This window comes from Danio rerio, chromosome 1 (assembly GCF_052040795.2).
Source record: "Danio rerio strain M-AB ecotype USA chromosome 1, GRCz13ab, whole genome shotgun sequence".
Taxonomy (NCBI): domain Eukaryota; kingdom Metazoa; phylum Chordata; class Actinopteri; order Cypriniformes; family Danionidae; genus Danio; species Danio rerio.
The window spans coordinates 12,537,086-12,549,862 of NC_141021.1; the positions used below are offsets into that span (position 1 = coordinate 12,537,086).

The following is a 12,777-nucleotide window of genomic DNA, read 5'->3' on the forward strand; positions in this document are numbered from 1 at the left end:
AAGTTTACTGCATCCATGTTAACATACATAACATGATCATATATACCAACAATACAGCAACAATACAATACAGTATTGCACATCAGTTTGTTCGGTACCACCAAAAATCTATATACCGCAATGACCTGATGTACTTCTTTACATGCAAATGAATAGCCTTGCAGTGAATGTAAACCTCGTTTACAAGACTATATTGAAAAATCAGTTTGTAAAACAATCAGAATACATCAGTGTTTTTCTTCTTTCATATATATATATATATATATATATATATATATATATATATATATATATATATATATATATATATATATATATATATATATATATGTGCTATGGTATGCTAATTGTTGTTTAACAAGAAATATATACACTCACCGGCCACTTTATTAGGTACTGTCCAGGTGCTCATTACAGCAAATTTCTAATCAATCACATGGCAGCAACTCAGTGCATTTAGGCATGTAGACATGGTCAAGACGTTCTGCTGCAGTTCAAACTAAGCATCAGAAAGGGGACGAAAGGTGATTGAAGTGATTTTGAATTTGGCACGGTTGTTGGTGCTAGACAGACTGGTCTGAGTATTTCAGAAACTTCTGATCTACTGGGATTTTCATGCACAACCATCTCTAGGCTTTACAGAGAACGGTCAAAAAAAAAAAAATCAAATGAGCAGCAGTTCTATGGGCACAAATGCCTTGTTGATGCCAAAGGTAAGAATGGCCAGACTGGTTCGAGCTGTTAGAAAGGCAACAGTCACTCAAATAACCAGTAGTTACAACCGAGGTATGCAGAAGAGCATCTCTGAATGCACAACACACCGAACCTTGAGGCGGATGGGCTACAGCAGCAGAATACCACACCGGGTGCCACTCCTGTCAGCTAAGAACAGGAAACTGAGGCTACAATTCACACAAACTCACCAAAATTGGATATCGATGATTGGAAAAATGTTGCCTGGTCTGATTAGTCTCGATTTGTGCTGCGACATTCAGATGGTAGGGTTTTGGCCTTAACAACATGAAAGCATAGATCCATTTCTCCTTGCATAACCGTTTCAGGCTGGTGGTGGTGGTGTTATGTGGGTGGTGTGTGGGGGATATTTTCTTGGCACATTCGGCCCTTTGGTACCAAGTGAGTATTGCCACAGCCAACCTGAGTATTCTTGCTGACCAGGTCCATCCCTTCATGACCACAGTGTACCCATCTTCTGATGGCTACTTCCAGCAGGATAACGCGACATGTCATAAACCGCGAATCATCTTAGACAGTTTTCTTGAACATGACAATGAGTTTATTGTACTCAAATGGCCTCCACAGTCACCAGATCTCAATCCAATAGAGCACATTTGGTATGTGGTGGAATGGGAGATTCACATCATGGATGTACAGCCGACAAATCTGCAGCAACTGCGTGATGCTATCATGTAAATATAGACCAAAATCTCTGAGGAATATTTCCAGTACCTTATTGAATCTATGCCACGGATGATTAAGGCAGTTCTGGGGGCTTAAGGGGTCAAAAGCGGTACTAGTAAGGTGTACTTAATAAAGTGGCCTCTGAGTGTGTGTGTCTGTGTGTATATATATACACGCACACACATTAAATATATTTTAAAACGTAAATAAATAAACCCTTATTTTATTTGTTATTTACTCAAAACTCATCCAGGCAAACTCACAGCCTCTCAATCAGTTTTGATAGTGAAATTCAAATGAATCAACCAATCAGACACACTTACTGGCTGATTGTATTATTATGTTTAAAATAACTCAATAAATACAAGCCAAAATTGTCCTGGACAACATATCTTTAATTCAACTTCATGAAAATCACTATTTACAAAAAAAAAGAAAAAAAAAAAGAGAAAAATCAAGGAAACATGAGAGATTTTAACACATTGTTTATTCCTGCAAGATTATTTTTCACTTCTGACTACAACAAGTAAAATTAAGTGTCAAAGAAAGAGTGTTGTTTTTGCTTTATGTATTTCACTTGATTTATTATCAGCTGCTCCCATCATCTCTCTCTTTACAGCAGTTGGGTAAATGATGAATTTGACTGTGCTGTTGTTTATTCTGGAGGCGTTACTACCCACAACTCCCAATATATGAGTGTGTGTGTTTATGTGTGTGTGCTTGCAGTACATTAAAAATGATGGGAAGCAGATCAATGAACAATTTAGACGGTAAAACCACTCAAGCAGACCCAAGAGAAGACAGAAACCATGAGCAAGTGCCGAAAAATAAATCACAAATTCAACAGGAACAGTAAATATTAAGCTGCGGGATGCATGCGAATACCAACAAAGACAAAACCATCAGAATAATAGCGTGTGTGATCATTTGGATTTACTCAAAATCAAATGCTTGTAATCAACGGTGTGTGATTCTGTTTGTGTATATGAGCAGAGAAAGATATAAGTGTTTATTAGACATCCAGCACCTCAGTCCCACCCACATTTTTCATTGTCTTTCCTTTTGACGAAACAGAAATCAATCTCTTTCTCTTTCGTTTTCCTGTCACTGTCCTTTCCAGCATTCATCTTCCACCAATAACAGAGTCTTGGCGTAATACGGTGAAAACAAACCTCCTCCCACTGCCCTCCGCTACAATCAACTTCCATTTCTCCTCTCTTCTTAGTGGCTTCAGCCTGTCTGTCTGCGTTCTGGAGCTCAGGCAGGAAGACAGCGAGAGGTAAATGAGAAAGAGCTTCTTCGCTGGAATTCACTTGCTGCAAACCAGCTTAATTGAAAGCTGTAGCTAAGGTGCATTAAGTTTAATAAAGCATACGCCACAGCTCATAAAAACAGACACACACACACACACACACACACACACACACACACACACACACACACACACACACACACACACACACACACACACACACACACAAACACACACACACACACACACACACACACACAAATGTACAGCTATCTTTATGAGGACTTCCGTAATGACGTTTATACAGTACAAACTGCTTGTTAATGCAAATCCCTAATCAGCCAATCACATGGCAGCATCTCAATGCATTTAGACATGTAGACATGGTCAAGACGATCTGCTGCAGTTCAAATCGAGCATCAGAATAGGGTAGAAAGGTGATTTAAGTGACTTTGAATGTGGCATGGTTGTTTGTGCCAGACGGGCTGCTCTGATTATTTCAGAAACTGCTGCTCTACTGGGATTTTCACGCACAACCATCTCTAGGGTTTACAGAGAATGGTCCAAAAAAGATAAAATATGCAGTGAGCGGCAGTTCTGTAGGCACAAATGCCTTATTGATGACAGAGGTCAGAAGAGAATGGCCAAACTTGTTTGAGCTGATAGAAAGGCAACAGTAACTCAAATAAGCACTTGTTACAACAGAGGTCTGCAAACCTTATCAAACCTTGAGGCAGATGGGCAACAGCAGCAGAAGACCACAGCGGGTGCCACTTCTGTCAGCTAAGAACAGGAAACTGAGGCTAAAACTCACACAGGCTCACCAAAATTAGAATTAGAAGATTGGAAAAACGATGCCTGGTCTGATGCGTCTCAATTTCTGATTTCGATTTTTTTACTTTTTTAAATGCCTAATTTTGTGTAATTTATGAGCCGTTTTCTTCATGGGAACCACAAAAATGTCCCAACAAGGTCACAATTTACAGAAGTTGCTATGCCCACAATGTAAGGAATACAAGTTACACACACACACTCTTTTTTTCTTTTCTTTTAGAGCTGCACAAAATATCGTTTGAGCATCAATATTGCACTGTGTGTATCTACATAGTCACATTGCAGGATTAGATTATTTTTTCAATATTGATATTTTTTAATTATTTATACAACAATAACCATGTTAATTTCTGTACCAAGTTAAATTTTTGCTGTACCTGTATAATGTTACACTAAAAACCATGATGCGCTGTTTATTTAACTTTAATCTCTGCTCTGTTGTTTTTTTATTTATGATTGTAATTTATTATAATTTATGCAAATGCACTGTTTAGAAAAATACTTGATTGTTCCAATCTATCGAAATCAGTTAGGGTTAGGGTTAGGGTTATCACCATGGATTGGTCAATTCTTGAAAATATTACCAAGGACTAGGGTGGTTGTTGGTTCGTAGGTTGCTAGGTGACCATCAACCTTTTACTCAGAGGATGACAAGCTGACAAAACATTGCTGTCACTCTGATACAAGTTTTATTTATGGAGAATATTTAAAATCACTGCAGTTTTTAGGTGTTTTGAGATAATTAGTCTAAAAAAATGTGCATATTACATACAAGCTAAAGCTGATCAGTCAGTTCATGTCACATGACTTGTGGTGCTCTCGCGGCATTCATTCAACAGGGTGCATCTGGAAGGCCGAGCATGTCACGCCATGTCAAGCTGCACACCTTCTTTGGAAATAACGAACTTGTAAGAACTCTAGAAAAGATGCAATATTCAAACAGTCTTATTTGCAATCTCCAGCAATTGATCTTGCACAGATATATTAGATTCACCTGAATTGTTGACAAATGTGTTGCAGATCTATTCATTGGCAGTTTTTGTGTCCATCACTGGGCGTTTCCCCTTAGCAAAGAAACTTTCCAAAGATGTCTGTTTCTTACTCATTTTGCTGCTTGTGGGTTAATTTGGGTGCTCAATTGAGATATAAGTGAGAAAATACAGTCATTATTTAAAACAAAAGATAGTTCAGACTTATTATTCAGATAATAAACAAAATGTAAATAATTACCGATTTCTTGTGCGGCCAGTACAAATTGATCCAGTACCGCTCTGCGACCCGGTGGTTGAGAACCACTAATCTAAATATATGAAATCTTTCCAAATAAACCTAATAAATTAATATGAAGAAATATACATATTGGAATATACATCGCTATCAAAATAAAATCTATGTCAGATTTTTACCATATTGTGCAGCCCTAACTCACATGTTACTTTCATATAGCGTATAGTCATACAGTAAAGACTCTTCCCCCAACCCTACCTCTAATCCCAGCCTTTACAGAAAAAAAGACATTCTGCAGTTGTAAATTTTCAGAATACTTAATTCTGTATGATTTATGAACTGTTTTTCTCATTTTTTTTTATAAATACAAGTGGGGACCTGAATCTCTATGTGACGTCTACCCACACTACAGGGGACCTTCATAGACTGCAGTGACACTGAGTGTGAAGCAGAGTGAAACACAGTACACCAGAGGCCTTTTCATTTGATTTGAGCATGAATTAAGGCATGTTTAACCCTTAAAGACCTAGAGGTATTTTGTGGGCACCTAATGGGCCTATATTATTATTATTTTTTTAAAGCAGTTTTATTTTTATTTTAGCAGTCAGACTCAAGTGTCATATATTATTTTAAACAGGAGAACCTGAAGTTTCAATCTGTATCATTTAAAGGTCCAGTCTAAAACTTTTTTTGGTCCAAAAACATATGAACAGACAGAAAATATTCCAGAATTTTCCAGAAACGATTTTTAAAAAAAGTGGCATTTTCTAGTTATTACAAACAAAACCTTATGAAGTTTGTTTTTCTTTCTTTAGAAATACATGTTATGATGTTTTATACTTACAAAATAAATTTTGTCTACATCCACCATTACCTGAGCAAGTTATAGCAATTTATTTCAATGTTATTCCAAGGCGTTTTTAAATGGGGGGGGGAAATGCATTTATTTACTGACAATGTATTTGCCCAAAAGTTCTGGGAATGAACTAAACAGAAAAAAAATGTTACAAAATAACAGAACACTGAAGCAAATTTGACTTTTTTCAAATAATATATTTTTAGTTACCATAAACAACACCACTTATAATGAACAAATATAAAATAAGAAAATAAGAAAATAATAAATAATGCGTCAAAGTCCAAATAAACATGGTGCAAATCCTCAGTAAATAAAATAGATATAAATATTTACTATACTATAAATAGTTACATAACTAAACTAGATTCAATATGGACCATCCTTAGGTTTTATGTGCCAGCGTGGATATGGTTGTCTGTGGATACGGATATGGTTCGCGTGCAATGCAGACAACAGCCCAACCTTCATTTGCGTCCTTTGAAAACAGCAAGAGCAGCACTTCGTCTTTGCTGTGTCACTGTTTTGTCATGTTTTTGTGCTGTTGTGCATGCAAAAGTACTTAGTATGAGAATTATTTCATGCAAAACTTTTTTTTTTTTGCGTTTATTTAGCCGCGCGTAAATGTGCAGCCTATCTCTCATTCAGTGTTGTTCAAATAGCTGATTGTTGGTTCACAAAGCGAAACCTATGCTTATTGGTTGAGATAGAGCGAGTTTGAACCAATCTGGGCATGGAGGAGGGACAATGCATCCATGTATCATGTCTGATTTGTCCGGAGAGACAAGTGACGAGCGTCCCTTTGTCAAATCAGCGTTGTCAAAATTTGATGACGTAACCACACTGATTCCGGAGCCTCTGAAAGTCCGTGAATGTAATGTGATAAAGCGCTGGAAAGCTGAGATTCTCTTCTTTATGCCAATCTTTGAATTGTATGGATCGGATCAGCGGATCAAAAGTTATTAAACATTTAAGAGCAATACTTATTTTTAGCCGCGGGCGGCTGTCTCGGTCTTTAAGGGTTAACAGGCGACCTAAAAAATGTCCCCTCTTGGCTCCAGATCCCCTGTTAGTGGGTGTGTAATGACACCAAAGTCCCCTCTTTTTTTTTTTAAATATTTGTGGGGGTTTTCACCTTTATTGGGATAGGACAGTGGAGACTTTACAGACAGGAAAGTGTGGGGAGCAGAGATAGGGGAAGGATCGGCAAAGGACCTTGAGCTGGGAATCAAACCAGGGTCGCCATGAGCACCTTGGTGCTATGTGTCGACGCACTAACCACTAGGCTATTGGCGCCGACACCAAAGTCCCCTCTTAGATACAATAGGTAGGCAAGTGCACACACACACACACACACACTTACTGTTCTCAGAGAACTCAATGATGTAATGCAGGAGAGGGCTGTTCCCATCAAATGGTCGAACCCACGACAGAAGAACCGTCCTGCTGTCAGTCTCATTTAAAGCCACCTGAAGGTTGCGTGGAGAATGTGGAAGTTCTCTGAAAATATGGAGACCGAATCAAGAATTACAATAAGTGGATACACAGTTAACATACAGTTAAAACAAAAGTCTAATTCAATTATCCAAAAATTAAAGAAAGTAATTACTAAACATTCTACTTCAACTTTGTTCTAAAAAAATGGACTTCAGAAACAGATGTTTTTTTGTTTTTTTTTCAATTTGGTAAGTCAGGTTTAGAAAAGTGTAGGACGAGTTATGTTTATTGGGCTTATGAGTTCAAATCCCTCACCTTAACAATGTTCAATACTGATAAAGATGCTTGACTCAGAGAGCATAAATAGCCTTTAGGCTTGTATGTTCAAATACATGCAAGTCACTTTGTAGATTTGTGTCTTTGATGCAGTGTGTTCTTTCAAATCGAAGCTTCTACAGTTCAGTGGAGGACAAATGGTGGGTAGATAGAAGCATCATTACTCAATAAATAAATAAATAAAATAAAATAAATATCTACCACAAGAAAAATACATTCTTTATGACTGCAAGGTGTTTGTGGCATCTCAAAAAGATCCTATACAGAACGATTCTTTGACAAAAGCTACATTAAAATGATTGAGATGCATGTAGATTTTTTCTTTTGTGCTCGAGTAAATGTGTCAACAAAAACCCCTCAATTCCTGAGAAAATATAACATCCATTAATTAATTAATTAATTAATTAATTAATTCATTCATTCATTCATTCATTCATTCATTTTCTTTTCGGCTTAGTCCCTATATTAATCAAGGGTCGCCACAGCGGAATGAACCGCCAACTTATCCAGCATATGTTTTACACAGCGGATGCCCTTCCAGCTGGAACCCATCACTGGGAAACACCCATACACTCTTGTTCACACACAAACACTATGGACAATTCTTAGCTTACTCAATTCACCTGTACCACATGTCCACATGAACGCGGGGAGAACATGCAAACTCCACACACAAATGGAAACTGACCCAGCAGAGGCTCGAACCAGCTACTTCCTGCTGTGAGGCAACAGCACTACCCACTGCGCCACCCAACATCCATTTAATAAAACTATAATATTGGTAACATTTTTCAGTAGGGTTCAGTTTTAGAGCTTTGTGAATTACCAAGAAGGCTTTAGCTAAACCTTTATTTAATGTTGTATTCAATTAAAAAAAGCATTTTACATCATTGATGGCCAATCCTTTATAACTGAACACTTGAATAAAACACAAAAGAGGATATTCTGAATAATATCAGATCCGCAAGTGGAAATTATGGCAAAAAAAAAAATAATAATAATTATTGTGCATTTGTGACCCTGGACCACTAAACATTTTATGTTGCATGGGTATATTTTATGACAATAGCTAAAAAAATTATAATAAAAATATAAAATATATATATAATTATTTTAGTTAACTTTTTTTCGTTAAATAGTACTACACTAAATCAAATGCATGTCAGAGATCATACATGTAAATACACTCACAAAAAATAAGCAAAAATTATGTACAGTTACTTTCTCTTTCAGCATAATATGCTTTCCTTTTTGTGCGGATGTAAACTATGTCCATCATGATCCATTATATTTTAAACCAAGTATTCTCAAACCTTTTTCGTATGAGGAGCCAAAAACAAAATATCATTGAGATGCAATGCAGTGTAACTTTTTAAATGAGAACTTACAGCAATAAAAACAAACAATCACATTTATAACACAGTGAAGTTTAACGCTAAATACTCTAGTCAAGCAGAATCTGCCATTGACTTGATTTGCTCACCAAAGGCTCTGCATTGTCGGGTGACATTTAAACAAAATCTGATTAATTTATGCAATTAATTGAAACATTTAAGTTTTTTTTTTAGCTTTTTAGATTACCATGGGGCAAACTTTGTTTTGGGCATCTCTGTTTTAAACTAACAAAGAAAATCATGTCTATGTGATGTATAATTGGTCTATTTTCCCAGAATTATATAAATTGCTCCATTTTCTGATTTAGAAATGTTGTAATTTGCTCCATTTTTATACATTTTTATTGTAATTTACAACCGTGCATTTACAGTTGGTATTTCTTTTGACAAGTTTTGTTAACTTTAAAGGCATTATATATATATATATATATATATATATATATATATATATATATATATATATATATATATATATATATATAACCCTAACCCTAACCCTATATATTTAGATTTGTTTTAACCTCAGATTCCAGATATACAATTAGTTTTATCTCTAATCCTTACAAACAATACATTAATGAAAGCTTACTCATTTAGATTTCAGATTTCAGTTATCAATTAAAACAAAAACAACAACAACAACAAAGAAACTCTGCAAAGGGTTTTGTGGTACAACGTCCCATTATTCGACTTGAATGAGTAGCATGTATTGTTAAAGAGCAGCATTAACATTCAGCTATTTTGATTCCAGTAGTATTTGAACAACAAAAGTCTGAACAACTTGTCTGAAGGCTTATTTTTAAACTATCACTTTCCGCTGTTGCCAAATCAAAAGTTCCACAGCTTCTTCAACAATGTTACATTTACAAAAACTACATTACAATATCACATAACACAATTATGTCCTTTGGAGATGCTTGTAATATATGCGAGAGAGTTTTTGCCATCTGTCACAACAGCCTAAATATGCAATAACATCTAACATTGTTTAAAGCGAAGAACTGCTTCTCTATCCTCTAACATGTGGTAATGAGAGGACCTGTCCACTGCATGAGATTAACTTGAAAGTCTGTGAAATCACATTAGCATGTGAAGCATTGCCTCCCCTTCAACCTTCTGATGAGTTTTTTTTTCTCCAACAGAGTTTGCAGGCTGTAATATTAAAGGTAGGAGTATATTGTGGTGCTCTGTTATCTTAATGCGACTGTCAAAGGTATTATTGTTATTATTCAAATCGCATGTGTTTTCAATTTGTATCCCATAATTTAAATGTCAGCTTCTACAGTAGTAGTCTTTTTCTACAGTCAGCCCAAACCCAGTATTTTTTCCCTCACAGAATAACGTGTCTTAAATTAAATATTGCTTTATTATGCGTTCCGCTAAGTAGTGCTAAAAGAATTGTGCTACAATGCAGGCTGGTAAGCACATTTGCAAATCACACAGTTTATTACGGTTATGCCTAGTGTGATTTATGATTTGTAATATTTCTCAGCTTTTCTCACAGTTGAGCACTAGGAATTGGATTTCACGAGCTACTGTACGCTTGTTTTTGCAAGCAAATGATTTGTGTTATAAGAACAACATTTAAGCTTCGACTGGTTTATTTCTAAAAGAATAGTAACAAAGCAAGACTGCTTTATATGATGCGATTATTTGTTTTCCTGACCAATGGCAGACGGGATCTTTCCAAAAATATTCTAATTTGCTGACTTACACCGTGCCCTAAAACCAAAGGTATCTTTTCCATTTTAAAAAGAGTTTTTGTCCAGACCATCTTCACCGGCGATGTGCAAAATTTATATTTTAGAAACAGTTTCGATTTCTATGTTGTTGCACCAGAACAACAGCATATACTATATGATAATAGCCCCTTTCACACAGTGATATCAGTAAATATATGAAAAATTTCCAGAACGATTTTACTGGTAACATTAAATTCAAAAAAGAGCTGTTCACACAGGCGGGGATGTTACAGAATTTTTCCGGAAAAGATCATTCACACATCCATTCCAAAATACCGCTGATTCTGACATCGTTAACCAGAAATGACCTCTAAACGGCTGCGGTTGTATTTGTAAACATTTGACTATATCACCAACTCTGTGGATGGATCAGTATTGTGAACAACTTCTATGATAACATATAGAGAAACACTTTCGCATGTCGAGATGTACATGATATGTGTGTGTGCTGACGCTCACAGGATGTTTCACAGGCACACGTAAAGCTTGAAGGTAAACAAACAACGGCTTATAAGCATCTGATCGATAATTAATTATGCGGTTGGCATTAAGATGAACATATAAACGTTATCTGCCTAATTTCTAGCAGCTAAATGTGTCTGGAAAAATATTCAAAGGCTTTTATTCCCATAAACCGCGTGGACATGTATGCGTCTGATTGGCTACAGCAGACGTCTCACGTCAGCACGTTCTAGACATGCAAGCGCTCTTTCCGACAATCTTCCTTCTGCATTTACACAGCGCAGCATTCCAGCAAATTACCGGTAATGTTACAACTTCTCTTTCTGGAAAATAGCCAGAACGAATTTACCGGTATTTTTAAAAAGGCCCTGTTCACACATACACACCTTTCCGGAAAATTGACGGTAATTTTTCCGGAAAGGTCTGTATGTGTGAAAGGGGCCAATGATTACCTCAGGTACAGGTTATGCGCTTTATTAAATGTTAAATGCTACAAATGTTAGTTTAAATGACATTTTACCTCACATTTATTGTCATGCTACTGAAAGTAGAAGCAGATAGTTTACCTAAGATCTTGAAAAAAAACTGTCAAACAATTGAAATATGAAAGTCAGAACTGTGCACACCAACAACCTCAGTCACTCAATAGCCTATTAGTAATGTTAAAGAAGTTTAATGTATATTAAGTATAGTAAAAGCCTTTACCATTATGCCGGGAGTGCAGTGGCTGGTATTTAATTGTTTCTGCCATGTCGCGTTGCTTTGGTTTAGACAGTGGTGTTAGTGTCCTAAAACATTTCTTTTTATTATCAATGTTTAAAATAGTTACTCTGCTTAACATTTCTGTGGAATTCGGGATCCATTTTTTTTTCAGGTGTCCTTGATTAACAGAAAGCTTTATTTGTTTATTTGATGAATAGGTATCATTTAGTTTAAGTACCAATTCCCACTAACTACTGGCATATCATCTGATTATTATTAATAATCATTCTTTTATTTATTCATATTCCTTCGGCTTAGTCCCTTATTTATCAGGGGTTGCCACAGAGGAATGAATCACCAACCATTCCGGAATATATGTTTTTACGCAGCAGAAGCCCTTCCAGCCGCAACTTTGCACTGGGAAACACCCATACACTCTCTCATTCTCTCTCTCTCTCACACACACACACACACACACACACACACACACACACACACACATTGATACACTATATGGCCAATTTTGTTTACCCAGTTCACATGTCTTTGGACTGTGGGGGAAACCAGAGCACCCAGAAAAAACCCACGCAAACACAGGGAGAATATGCAAACTCCACGCAGAACTGCCTACTGGCCCAGCCAGGACTCAAACCAGCGACCTTCTTGCTGTGAGGCGACAGTGCTAACCACTGAGCCACCGTACCACCTCTTATTAACATATAGGCTGTTTATTAGTTGTTATAAAGTACATGACCTTTTTTTTTACATCGTATCGCTTTCTCACTGCACTTGATCCGCTCCAGAGTTTGTTTCAATCGAGCTGAGACCACCTCATTCAAGCGATCTCGGAGCGATTGATTTTGCGCGGATCCTAGCGTGATTGCTAGTTTCACATATGCCAAATGAACCGCTCTAACTGGGCAAACGAGACAGGTTCCGAAACAAAAGTGAAGGTGTGAAATCACCCTGAGTTAGTATCCACAGCACAAATATAACAATATCTTTTAAAATTAGGCTTTTATTAAATTTTTTTACTTTCATCCCCGCTCACCCCTACTTATAAAGAAACCTCTTCCATCGCTAAATTCACCCAATTCTTGAAACCAAATACTACCC

General features: G+C 36.5%; 1 protein-coding gene across 18 annotated transcripts in view; it reads right to left on the minus strand.

Annotated features, from left to right (window-relative positions):
* The window catches only part of sdk1b (sidekick cell adhesion molecule 1b), a 456,411-nt gene that overhangs the window by 127,841 nt on the left and 315,793 nt on the right, over window positions 1-12,777 (minus strand). For all 18 annotated transcript variants that reach the window (NM_001443429.1, NM_001443430.1, NM_001443427.1 and 15 more), the window contains one exon: window positions 6,952-7,088. In NM_001443429.1, coding sequence (NP_001430358.1) covers window positions 6,952-7,088 — 137 coding nt within the window. The remainder of the gene's footprint in view (window positions 1-6,951; window positions 7,089-12,777) is intronic.